General features: G+C 41.2%; 1 protein-coding gene across 1 annotated transcript in view; it reads right to left on the bottom strand.

Moving 5' to 3' along the window:
* Nucleotides 1-16,470: 16,470 nt before the first annotated feature.
* LOC122539461 (serine/threonine-protein phosphatase 2A catalytic subunit beta isoform) overlaps nt 16,471-19,919 on the bottom strand; it is a 34,020-nt gene continuing 30,571 nt past the window's right edge. The window contains exons 6-7 of the mRNA XM_043674322.1: nt 18,898-19,016; nt 16,471-17,160 (exon numbers count right to left, since the gene is read on the bottom strand). Coding sequence (XP_043530257.1) covers nt 17,088-17,160; nt 18,898-19,016 — 192 coding nt within the window. The 3' untranslated portion in view covers nt 16,471-17,087. The remainder of the gene's footprint in view (nt 17,161-18,897; nt 19,017-19,919) is intronic.

Below are 19,919 nucleotides of genomic sequence, written 5' to 3'. Positions count from 1 at the left end.
CCACCCTTCAGGCTCTCTGCCTGTATTCCTGATGAAGGGCTCTTGCCCGAAACGTCGATTTTACTGCTCCTCGGATGCTGCCAACAACTGCTGTGCTTTCCCAGCACCACTCTAATCTAGACTCTGTTTTCCAGCATCTGCAGTCATTGTTTTTACCTCTTGGTGAAGTCCTCAGCCCTTATGGCCATAAGCTGGTCTAATACTTTATATAGCTTTCTTTATGCTTTCAAACAATGCTCCTAAGTTGAGGTTGTATGACTGAATTGTGTTTGCACAATTTTCTGCTGCAGATTTGTTTTGTTCATGTGAACTGTGTCAAGTAGTTAGAAGAGTTCTGATGGGGTATTCACATCAGCTTCTCTGTCTGAGCAACTGTCATATTCTTTGTGGTTTGGTTTATTGTGAATGCTAGACAGATAAATCTTAGAAGACAAACTCAAGTTTCCACGTGGCTATCATTGCACTGAAGTCGAGAGCTAGTGTCATTGATGTGCTTTCTTTTTGGCTTCTAGGCTGTGGCCTTGTGGTTTTAATCAGTAACATTTAGGTTTCCGGTAAGTCTTTCACAAAATGAGTTTCCATTGTTTTATACATTTCATTTTAAAACATACAAGACTTTGGTTTGGAGGTCATTGACAGTCTTGGAAACACACTTTACTTAAATAACTTTATAGTTTCTTTCCAGCGTTGTCAGTATAATGCAGTATCCGTTGTGGTATAACCAGCATCAGCCCAGAGGCCACACTATTTTCTCAGAGCCAGAGATTTCATGCCCCACACCAGAGGCATGAACCAAGGCTAAACTTCACACTTCATTACAGTGCTGATGGAATGCTCACTGTCATATGTGCTGTCATTAGGATTAGATATTAAACAGAAGCCATAGCATAGACATTCATTGATGGGTTTACTTTACAAATTTAAAATGCTACAGAGCCCAATAAGACTGGGCAACAAACATGCTGACTCTGTGCTGAAAGAGCACCACACAACCCATTCAGAAGACTGATTATCGGTGTCCTCTGATAGTGAGGTGATCAATGTTGTGGCCCTTATGGTGATGTGATACGCATGTACATATTTGGGAATTCCAGCGATCTTGACCTAGTGAAGATGAAGAACCTGTAATCCATGCCCCAGCAACACAGGATGATATCTGACTATCGAAATTATAAAGTTAAAAATCACACAACACCAGGTTATAGTCCAACAGGTTTAATTGGAAGCACACTAGCTTTCGAGCCCCGCTCCTTCATCAGGTGATTGTGGAGGGCACAAATCTAAGCCACAGAATTTATAGCAAAAATTTACAGTGTGATGTAACTGATATTATACATTGAAAAATACTTTGATTGTCTGTTGAGTCTTTCATCTGTTCGAATACCATGATAGTTTCACTTCTTTCATGTGTAAATCACAAAACCTTTTTTTTTAAAGTTGCATTCTCAGGTTAACTGTAACAATGGGTGTTAGCTAGACAATATGTTGAAGGTGTTAGCCCCCTAAGTTATGCAGTTTTTGAGCTCAGAGTTTTACATGAATTCATGCAGTTTTGAGCAAAGTACAATGTAACTCTGCAAGTACAAATTCATTCCACAAAATATATGTGTGCATGTGGGTCTTTGTGTGTATGTCTGTCTGGGTTGGGGGTTGTGAATGTGAGAGAGAGTGTATATGTGTTGTAAGGGTGTGTGTGGGTATCTGCGTGCGTGTCTGTGTATATGCGTGTCGGTGTGTATGTGTGTATATAGGAGCGCCTGTGTGTGTGTGTGAGTGTGTGTAGAGTGTAATAGTGGTCACCTGCAATGTGACATGAACCCCAGGTCCCGGTTGAGGCCCTCCCTGTGGGTACCGAACTTAGCTATCAGCCTCTGCTCGGCCACTTTTCGCTGCTGAATGTTCCGAAGTCCGCCTTGGAGGTTGGTCACCTGAAGGTCCGAGGTCGAATGTCCTGGACCACTGCAGTGTTCCCCAACTGGGAGGGAACACTCCTGTCTGCTAATTGTTGTGCGGTGCCCATTCATCCGTTGTCGTAGTCTTTGCTCTGTTTACCCATTGGAAACATTGGTACATTGGTTTTCCCAATGGTACACACACACAGACACTTCTACACACACACACGCTCCTATATACACACATAGCTGAAAATGTGTTGCTGGAAAAGCGCAGCAGGTCAGGCAGCATCCAAGGAACAGGAGAATCGACATTTCGGGCATAAGCCCTTCTTCAGGAATCCTGAAGAAGGGCTTATGCCCCGAAACGTCGATTCTCCTGTTCCTTGGATGCTGCCTGACCTGCTGCGCTTTTCCAGCAACACATTTTCAACTCTGATCTCCAGCATCTGCAGTCCTCACTTTCTCCTCGATATATACACACATACACATGGACATACATATACACAGACACACACACAGGCACTCCTATATACACACATACACATGGACATACATATACACAGACACACACACAGACACTCACACACACGCTTACAGACATACACACTCCCACACTCACACACTGAGGTGCGGGCACACACACAGACACTCACACACACCCTTACAGACACACACACTCCCATATTCACACAGGCATCCTCTCAGAGACTTAGACTACTCTACACTCATGCACACACATATACACTCTCTCTCACAGACACTCACAACATCCCACCCCAGACACGCGCACACACACCCACATGCACCCCCTTACAGACTTAAGACACTCTACACTCATTACACACACATATACACTCTCTCACATTCACAACCCCCAACCCAGACAGACATACACACAGACAAAGACCCACATGCACACATACATTTTGTGGGGTGAATTTGTACTGGCAGAGTTACATTGTACTTTGCTCAAAAACTGCATGAATTCATGTAAAACTCTTGTTATCTCACTTTTTAGATTAGAATCAATCTAAACATCATGGCATAGACAGATAACACAGGGGGCTAATACCTTCAACATATTGTCTAGCTAACACTCATATCAGTTACATCACACTGTAAATTTTTGCTATAAATTCTGTGCATTAGATTTGTGCCCTCCACAATCATCTGATGAAGGAGCGGGGCTCCGAAAGCTAGTGTGCTTCCAATTAAACCTGTTGGACTATGACCTGGTGTTGTGTGATTTTTAACTTTGTACACCCCAGTCCAACACCGGCATCTCCAAATCATCAAAATTATAGGTACTCCAAATGCATTTCATGGCTTGATCCAACCATTCTTTTGTTTGCATTTATTGTATTTAATTGGTTGAGCTGTTCTCTAATCAAATGCTAGCAAAGCCTGAATCCACTTTTTGGTTTGACAATTGCCAATTTTGTTTGCTTTTCTCTTTTACATATATCAAGTGCCAGAAGAGAAAGGCAGTCCTCTAGTGACTAGAAAGTGGAACTACATTAATGATTCTGTTGAAATTTTAATATTGTCACAAATGTGTGCATTGAATAATTTTGTCCATGATAGAGAAATCCTGGTGTCCACATACACAAACCCTTAATGTTGGTGTGATGATATGCCATTTAAAAAGGTAAGCCCACTTACCTTTATAAATGGAGATGTATAAACAAAGAGATCATGCTAGAAATTTATATCACTTCAACTGATGTACTCATTGGCATTATCTTTCAAAAAAGATGTAGAATCATAGAATCCCTACAATCTGGAAGCTGGCCATTTGGCCCATCAAGTCCGCACCAACAGTCCGAAGAACATTCCACCCAGACCTAGTCCCCTACTCTATCCCTGTAACCTGACATTATTCGTAGCCAAAACATGTAACCTGCACATTTTTGGTCTGTGGGAGGAAACCGGAGCACCTAGAGGAAACCTAGGCAGACACGAGGAAAATGTGCAATCTCCACAAAGACAGTTGCCCGAGGTTTGTTCGCTGAGCTGTAAGGTTCATTTCCAGATGTTTAGTTACCTACTAGGTAACATCTTCAGTGGATTCTGGATCAGTGGTGCTGGAAGAGCACAGCAATTCAGGCAGCATCTGAGGACAGGCAAAATCGACGTTTCGGGCAAAAGCCCTTCATCAGGAATAAAGGCAGAGAGCCTGAAGCGTGGAGAGATAAGCTAGAGGAGGGTGGGGGTGGGAGAGAGTGGCATAGAGTACAATAGGTCAGTGGGGAAGGAGATGAAGGTGATAGGTCAGGGAGGAGAGGGTGGAGTGGATAGGTGGAAGAGGAGCTGGGCAGGTCGGACAAGTCCGGACAGGTCAGGGGATCGAGTTTCTGGAGGTTAGAAGCTAGGATGAGGTGGGGGAAGGGGAGATGAGGAAACTGTTGAAGTCCACATTGTTGCCCTGGGGTTGAAGTGTTCCGAGGTGGAAGATGAGGCGTTCTTCCTCCAGGTGTCTGGTGGTGAGGGAGCGGCGGTGAAGGAGGCCCAGCACCTTCATGTCCTCGGCAGAGTGGGAGGGGGAGTTGAAATGTTGGGCCACGGGGCGGTTTGGTTGATTGGTGCGGGTGTCTCGGAGATGTTCCCTAAAGCGCTCTGCTAGGAGGCGCCCAGTCTCCCCAATGTAGAGGAGACCGCATCGGGAGCAACGGATACAATAGATGATATTAGTGGATTTGCAGGTAAAACGTTGATGGATGTGGAAGGCTCCTTTAGGGCCTTGGATGGAGGTGAGGGAGGAGGTGTGGGCACAGGTTTTACAGTAACCTTCCAGCTCAGCAACAAACCGAGGGTGGAATCAAACTCAGGTCCCCGGTGCTGTGAGGCAGCAATGCTAACCACTGAGCCACCTTGTGAGAAGGAGAACATTTACCAGGATGTTACCAGAGTTCATGAAAGGTTGGAGAAGTTAAGTGTGTTCTTCCTTGAGCAGAGAATGTTAAGATGAGACATTACTGACATTAGCGTGTTTTGAGAAGGTTTATAACTCAGGTTGAGGTTTTGGATGTAGGTTTGCTCGCTGAGCTGGAAGGTTTATTTCTACACGTTTCATTAACCTACTAGGTAACATCTTCAGTGGGACCCAAAGAAACCCAAACATATAAATAGAAAGCTGTAATTTTCAGCATTGCTGTGCCCGAGGCCCACTGAAGATGTTACCTAGTAGGTAACTAAACATCTGGAAATGAACCTTACAGCTCAGCGAACAAACCTACATCCAAAACATTACTGACATTTTCAAGATAACAGTCAAGTGGTTTTGATAAAGTAGACTGAAAATTCTTATTTCTCTGATGAGTGAATAAATAACCAGAGAGCTTTAATATCATTAGCAAATAATCTGGTTGGGGAAATGAGAATATTTTTTATTTAGAATTATTGGAATCTATAGCGCTTTATTTGAAAAGGAATATTTTGAGTGCTTCCATATCTTAACAGCCACCTCTTTCAATAGACCACTATTGACCAGGAGGTTCAACACAAGACTGCCAGCTCAACCTTCTACAAAGTATAAGAGTAAGTGTTTGACAATGAAGACCTCCACAAATCAACAGAATACCTAAATTACAAAGCAGTTGTCACTATTACTCATGTAGTGCAGTGAGACTGGGATCATATCAGCAACACATACGATTGCTAAAGAAACTCGTTCAGCAACATCACCACTACATGTTTCAGATTCAATGGAGGACTGTTGAATAAATGTATCTTCTTATGCATCTGGGAAGCAGGAAACATTACTCTGTTGAAGTTGCTATGTAAATGCTGTTCTATGCTGTTGTTTCTCTTCCCAATGTAACTTACTGTCTCTAGATTTTCAGTATTCTATATTTTTGTTTTTTTCTCTACACTAAATTTAAGATATTGTGTTTAGTAACCAGAGGCAACATGAAATCCTTTTGAACTACTCTATAATTTTATTGGCTGGACTACTGGAAGTGAATGAGCAATTATTAATATATTAACAGATATTTCTATCATAAAAGGTCAGATATGAAAATAATCTTGGTAATACAAATATACATTTACTTCTCACTTCAAAAACCAGCTTCCACAGTGATAGTTTTAGTTCTCAATCTTACAAACTCAAAGCTAATGCACACTTTTCAAAAGAATTCTTCTCCTTTTTGCTGTCTCCTTTCAAGATTAATAGGGACCGTTTAATAATTTAACTATCTTATGATATTGGTTAACTTACACATTTTCACTTTGGACTAAAATTGGGCTCTTTGTGTTTACAACATTCATAGTACATATTATTAAATCTATTTCTGTTTTGTGGAGAATATAGAATAGAATATTCTTTATTGTCACATGCACTCCATTGTAGGAGTACAGTGAAAAGCTTTTACAATGTCTGTCTCTTATGGTGCCACCTTAGATACAAGTACCTAAGTACAAATCTTAGATACAAAACGAGGAAAAGAAAAGCAGTTGCATTATTTTACGGAGATTAAAAAATAATTTAGAAATAAGACATTGTTAAAGGATTTGCTTTACAGCCAAGTAAGAAAATTTTCAAATAAACATTACGCTGTAACAGCTCAGCATAGGGCCTCCGCATGTCGTCTGACAGCCTGCACCAGACCCCTGTCCAATAGCCATCTCCGCTCTGCTCCTAGCCTCCAGTCCACTCCATACCAGCACTCAGCTGCTGTAAGGTAAGTTCCAAGGTTGCTTCCCCTGTGCCGGTCTCCACCCAGGACTTGCTCCCCTCACACTGCTCCAGGGCTTGCAGCCCTCATTAAAAACATTATATCCAAACTGGTCAATTAACATTGTCCTGCAATTGTTTTGTGATGTAACTTGATAGTTGAGAATAGCAATGTAATCAGTTTGATTTGAGATATACAATGATTTTGACACCGAGTCGCCCAGCTGAGGTTTTATGAGAGTGAGGGAATTAAATACTTGTATTTTAAATTCTGTACTCTCATTGTAAAAGGAGTAATTAAACTTCATAGCTGAATGGTGCCTTATACAATCTTCTGATATAACATTGTAGCCTTATGTGAAATCTCCACACAAACTGTCTACCAACCTTTGATCAGAGAAGGCAGGCAAACAATATATTTTGGGGTCATAATACTAGTTCCACAGAACTGCCACGTCTATCAATATTTATTAGCAAATGTGACATAACTTATATTTCTCTTGCCACAAGACAATTCACTACATGGGTCTACCATCCAGAGCCCTGGACATCTTACCTACAAAGTCTTAAAACAGGTATATTACATTATTTGAGTGCAATGATGGAAAAGTGCTGCCTTGACAGATATGCTGTTTTTTGGGTCACACTTCAGAATGACACTTTGTCAGATGTAGAAGTGGTTCCGAACTTCACTCTTGACAAACACATGCATATCAAAGACTAGGGTCCTTTACTGAACATCCTAGGGTTGTCAGGCCCGTCAGGCCCACATTGCCAATTTGAAAGCTATTTAATTGAGAATGTAGATGAAAGTGTACAGACAATATGAAAAGAAGACAATTCACGCAGTAAAAACAAACCAAAAGGAACTACACCCCCATAAATGTTCAAGAAATAATTATTGCAATTGGGAATCTGTTTGCATTTTCAAGGGATATGCTTACTGGACATAGACACTGCAGGAGTTTGGAAAGTATTTATCCTACCTGGGTACTGGCCCAGCTTTCTAAAGAGACATTGTTTTTGTGATTGTCTTGTACTGTTTATGGTTACATGACAAAGGCATATCATCAAAACTGTGCAAGAATGTGAAGAACTTTTTATTGATTGAACAGTCTGTCTTGAGCTGGATCCCAAAATGTATATGGTAAAGTGAAGCTTTTGCTATGTTTAGAGCCCGAACTATCTCCATGGTTGAATGTCACTTGAAACACTACTACAATTGGCATAGTCGGCCAGGAAGTTGGATGATCAGACACACAAAGTGGGTGAGTATTTTATTTATCACTCAGGTAATTAGATGCGGCAGCCAGACGAATGGACCACTGTAATCCAATTTGTAGATGGTGAGGTGGTGAAAGACAAGGCAGACACATAACCCAGAACTGCTAGGTGGACTAACCCAACATATGATCAGAGAAGGCTGAGTCAACTCTGGGCATTGCCATGTAAGTGACTGTAGAGATAAGGAGGAGCCACATAAGTTGGTGGATGCTGAGAATAGAGACAAGTCTGCAGACGCCACCTTTAGATGGGGGCCTAATGGATTAAAAATCTAAATTTTGGGTGGGTGAGAGAAGAAAACTAATGAAGAGAAATAACTGAATACTGGGGACCCACCAGAGAAGCAAAAGATCTGGTGGGATACAGAAACAAACTTGGGCAGGGTCAGGACATTGGGAGAAATTATCTTGGAAGTACCACAGTAGTCCAGGTTGCTGTGAAAAAGACAAAATAAGGAAAACTAATATGTATGAGAGAGTCTGTGTTGGTGTTTAGCCTCTCTTTGTGTTTACAAACTGGTGAATGATGAATGTGAATGTGCATAAAATGCATCCAAGCCAAGTTGTAGAAAATACATGCAAATTAAAAGAAGCAACCAGAAGAAGCTATGAGAAAAAAAAGGGTTAAAGTTATTAGAAAGCATTACTTTCTAACTTGCTTTGTTTTGATTGTACTGTCGTGGAATTCATTGATGAATTGATGAATCCATTGATGAGCCAGAACAGTGGATGAAAGTATCTTATCAGGCCTTAGCTAGTTTGAGGAAGGTATGCCAATGTCAGCACAATTAATCTATTACAGAAAGGAAGGACTTCAAGAGGGAAAAATGTTGCAGAAATATGGGACAGGTCAGTACATTGGGAAAGTGGAGTTCCTGGAGACACATTATGCAGTCATAACAAGGGGACGGGATAAAAGGACAGTAAATGAGAGTTATAGAGGCATAGAGATGCAGAGCATGGGAACAGACCCTTCAGTCCAACACGTCCATGCTGACCAGATATCCGAACCTAATCTAGTCCCTTTTGCCAGCACTTGGCCCAATTCCCTCTAAACCCTTCCTACTCAAATATCCACCCAGATGCCTTCTCAATACTGTAGCTGGAAATGTGTTGCTGGAAAAGCGCAGCAGGTCAGGCAGCATCCAGGGAACAGGAGAATCGACGTTTCGGGCATAAGCCCTTCTTCAGGAATGAGGAAAGTTTGTCCAGCAGGCTAAGATAAAAGGTAGGGAGGAGGGACTTGGGGGAGGGGCGTCGGAAATGTGATAGGTGGAAAGAGGTCAAGGTGAGGGTGATAGGTCGGAGTAGGATGGAGGCGGAGAGGTCAAGAAGAAGACTGCAGGTCAGGAAGGGGGTGCCGGGCTGGAGGGATCCGGCTGAGACAATGTGGGGGGAGGGGGGATGAAGAAACTGGTGAGGTCCAAGTTCATCCCCTGCGGTTGGAGGGTTTCCAGTCGGAAGATAAGACGCTCCTCCTCCGACCGTCGGGTTGTTGTGGTTTGGCGGTGGATGAGTCCAATGACCTGCATATCCTCGGTGGAGTGGGAGGGGGAGTTGAAATGCTGTGCCACAGGTTGGTTGGGTTGGTTCGTCCGGGTGGCCCAGAGGTGCTCTCTGAATCGCTCCGCAAGTAGGCGGCCTGTCTCCCCAATATAGAGGAGGCCACACCGGCTGCAGCGGATGCAGTAGATGATGTGGGTGGAGGTGCAGGTGAATCTGTGGCGGATATGGAAGTTTCCCTTGGGGCCTTGGAGAGAAGTGAGGGGGGAGGTGTGGGCGCAAGTGTTGCACCTCCTGCGGTTGCAAGGGAAGGTGCCGGGAGTGGTGGTTGGGTCGGTGGGGGGTGTGGATCTGACAAGGGAGTCGCGGAGGGAGTGGTCTCTACGGAAAGCTGATAGGGGAGGGGAGGGAAATATATCTTTGGTGCTGGGGTCTGTTTGGAGGTGGCGGAAGTGACGGCGGATGATGCGCTGTACATGGAGATTGGTGGGGTGGTAGGTGAGGACCAGTGGGGTTCTGTCCTGGTGGCGGTTGGAGGGGCGGGGTTCAAGGGCGGAGGATCGGGAAGTGGAAGAGATGTGGTGTAGGGCATCGTCGACCACGTCGGGGGGGAAATTGCGGTCCTTGAAGAAGGAGGCCATCTGGGTTGTGTGTTTTTGGAACTGGTCCTCCGGGGAGCAGATGCGGCGGAGTCGAAGGAATTGGGAGAATGGGATGGCGTTTTTACAGGGGGCAGGATGGGAGGAGGTGTAGTCCAGGTAGCTGTGGGAGTCGGTCGGTTTTCAATACTGTAATTGTACGAACCTCCACCACTTCCTCTGGCAGCTCATACTATACAATACCACCCTCTGTGTAAAACTGTTGCCCCATAGGCCCCTTTTAAATCTTTCCCCTCTCACCCTAATCTTATGCCCTCTAGTTCTGGACTCCCCCACCCCAGGGAAAAGATTTTGTCTATTTATCCTATCCATGCCCCCATGATTTTATAAACTTTGATAAGGTCACCCCTCAGCCTCCGATACTCCAGAGAAAACAGCCCCAGCCTAATCAGCCACTCTCTATTGCTCAAATCCTTCAATCCTGGCAACATCCTTGTAAATCTTTTCTGAACCCTTTCAAGTTTCACAACATCTTTCCGATAGGAAGGAGACCAGAATTGCACACACTATTTCAAAAGTGGCCTAATCAATATCCTGTACAGCTGCAACATGACCTCCCAACCCCTGTACTCAATGGCCTGACCAATAAAGGAAAGCATACCAAATGCATTCTTCACTATCTTATCTACCTGTGACTCCACTTTCAAGGAACTGAACCTGCACTCCAAGGTTCCTTTGTTCAGTAACACTCATCAGGACCTTACCCTCACGTGTATAAGTCCTGCTCTGAATTGCATTTCCAAAATGCAGCACCTCGCTTTTATCTAAATTAAACTCCATCTGCCACTTCTCAGCCCATTGGCCCATCTGATCAAGATTCCACCTCTCCCTTCGCTGTCCGCTACACCTCCAATTTTGGTGTCATCTGCAAACTTACTAACTATATCTCTTTTGCTCACATCTAAATCATTTATATAAATGAAAAAAAGCAGTGGATCCAGCACCGATCCTTGTGGCACTCCATTGGTCACAGGTCTCCAGTCTGAAAAACAACCCTCCACCACCACCCTCTGTCTTCTACCTTTGAGCAAGCTCTGTATGCAAATGGCTAGTTCTCTCTGTATTCCGTGAGATCTAACCTTGCTAATCAATCTTCCATGAAGAACCTTGTCGAACACCTTACTGAAGTCCATATAGATCACATCTACCGCTCTGCCCTCATCAATCCTCTTTGTTACTTCTTCAAAAAACTCAATCAAGGGAGAGTTTCCATGTTAATGATGACTACGTTTGCAGTAAGTGTCTTTGGCTGTGAATCCTATCAGATAGCATGGATTGGTTGGAGTGGCGGTTAGAGGCAATGAGAAATTTACAAGAGCAAAGGAATGTGATGGATGGTTATTAAAGAAAGGAAGAAAAGCCACAGATTCAGTCAGATAAATGACTTAACTGCAGGAAAAGGAGTAGGGGGAGAAAGGGACTCTAACTCCCACATCTGACGGGAAGACCATATCACTCTACTAAAGGCCATCTTTGCTCCTTCACAATCTACAGACCTAGAAAATAGCACCATCTTATTGGTCTAAAATAAAGTGCTCCATGCTAACTTAGTACCTATGGTTTATATTTTTAAAATTTAATCAAGAAACAGATCTCAATAAAACAGATGATCAAGAAAGAACCCATTCTACTCACTCCTGTAGACTTACAGCAAGGTAAAAACTATGCACTTATCTATTCCTGTGCTGTGAGCTCTCTCACACAGGTTCCTCCAAGGTCAGCTGTGAATTTAACTGTTTGTTAATTTTTCCTAGATGCACTCTGATGTCCAGAGATACATATACTCAACAGCAAAGGCAGTAACTATGCAGACTCACTGATGTGTCAGTTAGCAGTGTAGGTTTCTTTCTCTCTCTCTCCCTCGCTGTCCATGTGATCATTGCCTTTTGTCTGTCTTCCTCCTTTTAAAATCGTCATTGTTTTAGAACTTTGGGAATAAAAGATCAAAACAATGGTACAGCTTATAAAACAGTAATTGCTGCTCCTGGAATTAGAGGAAATCACCTCCAACACCCAAAATACCTTTTAAAAAAAAAATGCAGCAGGTCTTTCAGCCACAATTTTTTCCCATCCTTCATCTTGGATTACCCAGTAGCATATCAAAGCTGAGCAAGTGAGAGAATATTAAAACAGCCTAATGGTTTTGCTTGTGAGTACAAGACTAGGAAAGACCATTCATTATGTGACATAATCATTGCTATTTTTAAAAAGGTTACAGTGGAAAAAAAGAGTTCAATTGAGCTCTGTCACAAACTGGGGAGAAAAAGGGATTTATACCCAAAACCTGACAGACAAAAAAAACTTTGAAGTTATTAGAAATTTTTAGTTGCATGCACTCTGAGAAACTGATCTTAATTTTAAAGAGTCATGTGAATACTTTCCTTGCTGATTTAAGCAGGGACTCGTGGATTTTGAGGAGAGAGAACGGAATAAGTCGTTGCTGACTCCGCTAAGATCAAGGACACAGTATTATCAGTAGTGAAGGAGAAAGGTTCAAGGCATCTCAATGAAATGAAGACTGGGGTATCATTGACTATGGGCCTCATTAAATCTGACACAATCAACTAGTTGAGAATACTCAGACTGCTGCTAAATCTGCAACACCATATTGAAATAGTTTCTTTATGATGTGTGCGAGTGTGAGAGAGAGAGGGAGAGAGAAAATCAGGATGAACAAAAAGCATCAAACTTTTGTGGTTTGCTGGCCAGTGTCTTGCCACTTAAACGTGGTTAACTCTTTTTCGGTTTCCTGTGGTTTTAAAGTAGTTTGCTGATTAGCATGTATTATTTATTTCAATCTATTATCCTTCCCTTAAGAACACACTAGATTCTGTGAAACAAGTAGATTTATTTTTTGTGCACATTTTTATGTTTGAAATGTGACATGATTTAGTTTAAAGGGGAGGTGGTGAGAGGGTTTTTTTAAAAAAATGATTTGGAGCTAATTATTAAATTCTACATTGGATTGGACAGATGGATCTTGGGATTAAAAATGCACTGCAAATCCTTAAATCGAGACGTTGGGTCCTGCCAGTTCTTGTAAGATAAGTGGAAATTTATTTTGGATATTGATAATTGGAATTTAGAAACAAACAATTTTTGAGGATTCATATTCCATAGGGGGGAACAAGGGAAACAGAGAAGTTTGGAGATAATCAACTCTTAAAAACCTTAATTGTAAAGTATTAAATGAGTTAAAATCTAATATGAGCATGACTGAGGTGTTAGATGCTGGCATGTCTAGTTCTTTAAAATAATATTAAAATAAAGAAACTTTCCTGCTTTTTCCTTGTAGTCATTGCAATCATGCAGATTCTTTGGCTGCTAATTGCCCTACTCTACCTTAAGTAAGTAGCCATTTTCTTCAGCAAGGCTAAACAATTCCTCAGTCACTAGTGACTAGTTGGAGGAGCAGTTTAGAAGGCAAGTGCCATAGTGAACAAGTCATTGAGTGCTGTTGTCAGAGTACAGGCCTCAGGAATATGCTGACTGAGTCCAGGGAATGCTGCCTTCTTTGGGTTGAGATAAATGGATAAAAAAAGGCAGCAGAAAAGGTTGGAGCGAGGGAGAGAACAGGAGAAAGGAGGAGGCTGCCAAAGGACAGGGAGGAGAAAGAGGAGGTTGCAGAGGTAGAAGCTACAAGGGGAGGAAGGGAGAAAGGAAGCAAGGAGAGTAAGGTGTAGGCTACAAGGGAATAAGAATACAAGAAATAGGAGCAGGAGGCAGCCATCTGGCACCTCAAACCTGCTCCACCATTCTACAAGATCATGGCTGATCTTTTCTTGGACTCCGCTCCACCTACCTGTCTACTCACCATAATCCTTAATACCTTTACTGTTCAAAAATCTATCTTTGCCTTAAAAACATTCAACAAGGTAGCCTCAACTGCTTCACTGGGCAAGGAATTCCACAAATGTACAACCCTTAGGGAGAAGTTTGTCATTAGCTCAGTCCTAAATCTACTCTCACCTATTTTAAAGGCTATGCCCCTAAGTTCTAGTTTCACCTACCAGTCAAAACAACCCCCCTGCTTCGAGCTTATCTGTTCCCTTCATATTATTTGTTTCTATCAGATTCCCTCCGCCCCTCATTCTTCCAAATTCCATTGAGTATAATCCAAGTCTACTCAATTTCCCCTCATAAGCCAACCTCTCAATTCCAGAATTAACCTAGTGAGCCTCCTCTGCACCCCCTTCAAGTGCCTGCACGTCCTTTTTCAAGTAAGGCCAAACTGCACGCAATACCTTGAACCTGAACTGAACCTGCATATTAACCTTAAGAGAATCCTGAACTAGAAATCCTAAATCCTCTTATGCTTCAGATTTCCAGGGTGGCATAGTGAATCAGCAGTGCTAACTACACCACCAGGGACCTGGGTTAGATTCCAGCCGCGAACGACTGTCTGTGTGGAGTTTGCACATTCTCCCAGTGTCTCTGGGTGCTCTGGTTTCGTCACACAATGCAAAGATGTGCATGTTAGGTGAATTGGCCATGCTAAATTGCCCATAGTGTTCAGGGATGTACAGGTAAGGTGCATGAGTCGGGGTAAACATAGGGGATGGGTCTGGGTGGAGTACTCTTCGGATGGTTGGTATGGACTTGTTGGGCCGTAAGGCCTGTTTCCACACAATAGAGATTCTAATTCTGAAATACTTCAGGTGTGGCCTCACCTGCACCCAATACAGCTGCAATATTACCTCCCTGTTTTTAAACTCCATTCCTCTAGTAATGAAGTACAATATTGCATTTGCCTTTATTACACGCTACACTTGCAAACCAGCTTTTGTGATTTATGGACAAAGACACCAGGTCTCTCTGCACAGTAACAGGAGGCTGCAAATGGAGAGGAAAGTAGGTTGCAAGGAATTCAAGAAGACAGCTGCAACCGGCGAGGAGGAAGAAGCCTACATTTGTCTACTGGTATTAAAAGCACAATATTGCAAAAGCACTTGAGAGAAGCTGTTGAAAGTTAAAAAGAATGGGGAGGGGAAGACAAAAAAAAAAGGCAAGGAGCTCATAAATAGAAGAAACATCAAAGAGATATTTCTCTCCCTGTTCCTCCATACAAGCAATGATACTGACGTTGTGCTCATAACCTATAGCATACCCGTGGGACTTTGTTTTGAATTCTGAAAGAAGTGCTATTATTTGTGAGATTGCATTTCAAACTCACAATAAAGGTCAGAAGCCAACATAATACAAGGTCTGATTTTAAACACCTGCAGTTTGATCGTTCAAATTGTAATTTGGATTATTGACCAAAAGATGGGATAGATGGTCAGAAAATTCCACTAATTCTGGAATCAAATAGCAAGTTGTCTGCCAAGTTTTGCTCTTGACAAAACTTCTGGCAAAAATCACCACTACTTTGTCGGCATTTCCCATGAATTCAGGTTTCTTTAGTGGCACTGGGGCTCTTGTACCAGAGTTTGGACAATAGGTCTGAATCAGTACCAGGATTGGCAACCAACTAGAAACAACTTCTCTATTCTTTGAGAGATGCTGACTTAATTGGAACACAGGAACAGTACACCTTTTCTGTATATCCATCAGTACACTTGCCCAACAAAAATCTCTCAAAAACATCAGTTGACTCTACAGCCTTTTTGGAACATGTGGTGATGGAGAAGGAAAACTAGCACTAGATTCACACTGTCTATTGTAGGGGAGATTAAAAAAGTTACTAGTTTGGTTTCTGTGCTCTAAATTTAAGATTCTGCCTCCTTGTTCAGGATTCTTGCAGCATAGGAACTCTTTTTCTATTCCTACCCTGTTGAACTTAACATTGCAAACATCTTAATTAGATTATCTATCAAGTTTATGCTTCATAATTGAACTCTAAGCTATGGTGTTATGAGAAGAGGGGGAGTATGCTGGTCCTGTACTTGTTGGGATATAGTAAAATGAGAAACCTCCTGTCGAAACATACAAGATTCTTAGTGTTCAAAAATTGCTGCAATTTTTAAAAAACGAATTACAATAAATCCTTAAATTGTTTCTCATAGTTAAGTACTAAATCAAACCTAATTATAAACATGACTGTTGAACTAGTCTTTTACACCTGCTAGAGGAGACAGCTGCAATATCACATGAAAAGTTATGATTTCTGCAAAATTAAACAAATATTTCATAAAAGACACCCACCTATGGTTCCCTGTGCAAGAATCATCCTTGGAAGTTTGAATGGGGCAGAAAAAAATTATTCCAGAATCAATCCATGATTTTAAAAATAAACTGGTTTCAAAAATCAAATTGTAAAATGTCTGGAAAAGTATTGGTGAAACATATTAAATCAATCCAAGTTTCAAGTTTTGTATTTTGTTAGATGGAGGTGGAAATAACTGAAAAAATTCAACAAGATTTCAGAAAGTTTGTGCATGTTTGCTCATAACTGTGATTTTAGTTCAGTTGAAGGGAATTTTTTTAATGACCTAAATGATCTTCCTGAAACCCAATGACTGATTATTTGAATTAGTTTATTGTTCAAATACACCAAGTTGAAGTTGCAAGCACTTTTATGTCAAATATATACAAAAAAGTACAGTAACACAGAACAGTGATTCAAACATTGAAAAGGGACATTTTCTCGAACACTCCAGAAGGACATTTTAAGTCCTTTTCAAATGTTCGTAGTGTACATTCAGAACAGGTGTTATGTGCCTCTTACTGAAAAGAAAAAGGACTGTAAAGCAATACATGCCTGGTGAAACTATAACCAAAAGTGTCATGACTGTTGCAATTGAACCAGTTTATTATAGCATTTGTACATCAATATTTCACAGTCTCCTAGGTAAAACAAAAGGACATGTAACAGCAAGCAAAATAGAACTGTTAAGACTGAATACCATATTTTCCATACTGAAACAAAACAAAGAAAAAATAGAAATTACTTTTCAAAATTGTGTTCAATGCTCCAGGCGTAGGACTGCTTTCAGTATGGCACATTTGGTCCGTGTTAATGCTATTAGGTTTTGACAAACAGAAGTAATTTCAGAAAAACATTTAAATTATTGTTGCTTTTTCTGTAGCAGGTGAACTGCTGGCGTGGTTACAGTGTATAATTAAGAACTCTTTACAGGAAGTAGTCTGGAGTACGGCGAGTGACATGAGGCTCTCCACGGCGAGGTGCTGGATCAAACTGAAGGCTGTGGAAAAGGAGTTACACTTAGTACCGTACTTGAACCAAAGAGCACCAAAAGGTCAAGGTACAAACTTAATTTCATCAGGTCACATAGATCAGTGTTTGAGATTAGTAGAACAGTTGATGAAAGTTCCAATAGGAATACTGTTGCTCTTCTAAAGTGCTCGTCAGTTTTAAAGTTCAAATGTTTCAAACACTTCACATTTTGTAATTAAATCTTGGCTTTGTCAGTTTGAAACATTGAGTCTACTAGAATAACTGAAAGAGAAGATCACCACACAAAAAACTGAAGCATTCTAAAAAGTGCGAAGTATGGGGTTAATAATGAAGGGCGTTTCCAAGAGTACAGGACCAGGAAGATAACACTGGAGGCTTGTGCAACAAACAAAGCCAAATTTCTGGAGAAACTCAGGCTTGGCAGCATCTATGGGGAAAGAAACAGAGTTAACGTTTCTAGTCCCATGATCCTTCTTCAGATCTCAAAGGAGGGTCACCAGACTTGAAATACTGTTTCTTTTGCCTTCAAGATGCTGCCAGACTCGCTGAGTTTCTCCAGCAATTTCAGTTTCAGATCCTAAGATTTGCAGTTTTTGTTTTATTTTAAGAGATACGTGCAACATGCTGTCAGTACAAGTTCTCCATTCAAAACAACAAAACAAAATTATGCCTACTTTCCACAAGTACAGAGCAACCTCGATTATCCGAATGACAAGGGTGGGAGTACTTTGTTCGGCTAATCAATGTTTGGGTAATACAGTTTACTCACGCATTGGAACCTAGAGATCTTGTTCAGATAGTCCGAAATTTGGATAATTGACATTTGGATAATCAAAGTTGCCCTGTATGTTATTCTGTTAACGGTTGCTTGGGCTTTCGAACCAACAGTGACATTCAATGATATTCTCTCCCTCCTCTCAGGTTCAGACCTAAAGGTGGTTGATGTTGATTCAACATGAGAACTGCAAGTTGGAACCTGCACCACATCTATAAAAAGGAATTCATTTTCTACGATGGGATCACCATGCTCCTTTACTTGATTTTAGAAAGCATATCATAGAGTCAGAGAGATGTACAGCATGGAAACTGACCCTTCGGTCCAACTCGTTCATACTGACCAGATATCCTAACCTAATCTAGTCCCATTTGCCAGCACTTGGCCCATATCCCTCGAAATCTTTCCTGTTCACATACCCATCCAGATGCCTTTTAAATATTGTAATTGTACCAGCCTCCACCACTTCCTCTGGCAACTCATTCCATACATGCACCACCCTATGTGAAAAAGTTGCCTCTCAGATCTTTTAAATCTTTCCCCCCTCACCCTAAGCCTATGCCCCCCAGGTCTGGACTCCCCCACCCGGGGAAAATACCTTGTCTATTTACCCTATGCATGCCCCTCACGATTTTATGAGCCTCTATAAAGTCACCCCTCAGCTTTCGACGCTCTAGGGAAAAAAGGCAGAACCTATTTCAGCCTCTGCTTATAGCTCAAATCCTCCAATCCTGACATGTATGGAGTGCATGGAGTTGACTCAGTTGCCAAATTGGAAGCTTTTACCAGACAAATATTTAAATCTAGAGTTGCAGATGGGAGCTTACTTAAGAATTCAGTAAATTTCAAACCAATTTTTACCTTTCTGCCAGAAGTGGACAAGTTTTAATTAAAATAAAAGTTGAATGAATGCAGTCTTAAATAATGTACGTACTTTAAAATATTAAATTTGGATTTCATCATACTTACAAGGAATACTTCAATGTGTCATCGAGTTCCATAATAGCAGCTTGGTTACCACAGCGATAGCAATAATTTGGAGCACTGAATATTGTTACCACATTTCGATCATGGCACCAGTTGTATCCCTGGGATCAAACAATTGAAAGATCTTTAGCATCTTGAAAAACATAACATAATTACTCCTCCGAAATTACTCAAAGTACCCAACTAAATGCTGCTGAGTTATCCTACCAAACCTTTTCAAATACAGTAACAAAATTATTACTGAATCATTTAGTGTGTTTGCAAAACTAGGGTAAGTATTTAAAGTATAATACAGGATAGTAGATGCCCTGTTAAAACATTGGATAACTTTACAAGGATGAAACTGGGTTCCTCTCACAAATGACTGTGCACCTAAATTACACTATAATATCAGAATATTCATAATTGCCTCAGGGTTAGAAGAATGACCTCCATAATGTTGAAAATAGTTTATTGCCAGACCGATACAGCTTACTTTTCCCTACGTCCAAGAACTATGATAACAGTAAATATTGTTAAATCTGAGAAATGTATCAATCATGCTTTGCAATATAAAAACATTATACAAGAAATGTAGTTCAACTAAAATCTAAAAGGAAGCACATTTTTCTACCACAACTAAGTTGCTTTGCTTCATGCCTAAAACTACTAAACAAACCTACATTTTGACTTGGCAAATGGTCAAATAGATTTATACACAGCAAGTTACATATACCATGAAGAATGCCTGTACCGTTCAATAATGACACCTGGTTCTGCACTCTCAAAATATTTGATTTTCATGGTTACAAATGTGAGTAGAAGAGAATTTATTTGTAATCAGAAACTTGTCATTTTTTGAAAATGTAGGATTAATCCATTTAAGTCTTTGTTAAAGTCTAAACCTGTGCCAAATGCCATGGTTCTATAGGGGATTACCATCACAGCCAAACCTAAAGAATATCATATGTGTCAATATAAATCCTAAATGGCAAAGTAAGTGTTTGCCAGTAAGTTTTTAAGAT

Source organism: Chiloscyllium plagiosum, chromosome 32 (assembly GCF_004010195.1).
Source record: "Chiloscyllium plagiosum isolate BGI_BamShark_2017 chromosome 32, ASM401019v2, whole genome shotgun sequence".
In the NCBI taxonomy this organism is placed as follows: domain Eukaryota; kingdom Metazoa; phylum Chordata; class Chondrichthyes; order Orectolobiformes; family Hemiscylliidae; genus Chiloscyllium; species Chiloscyllium plagiosum.
This window is presented reverse-complemented; position numbering and strand designations above follow the sequence as displayed.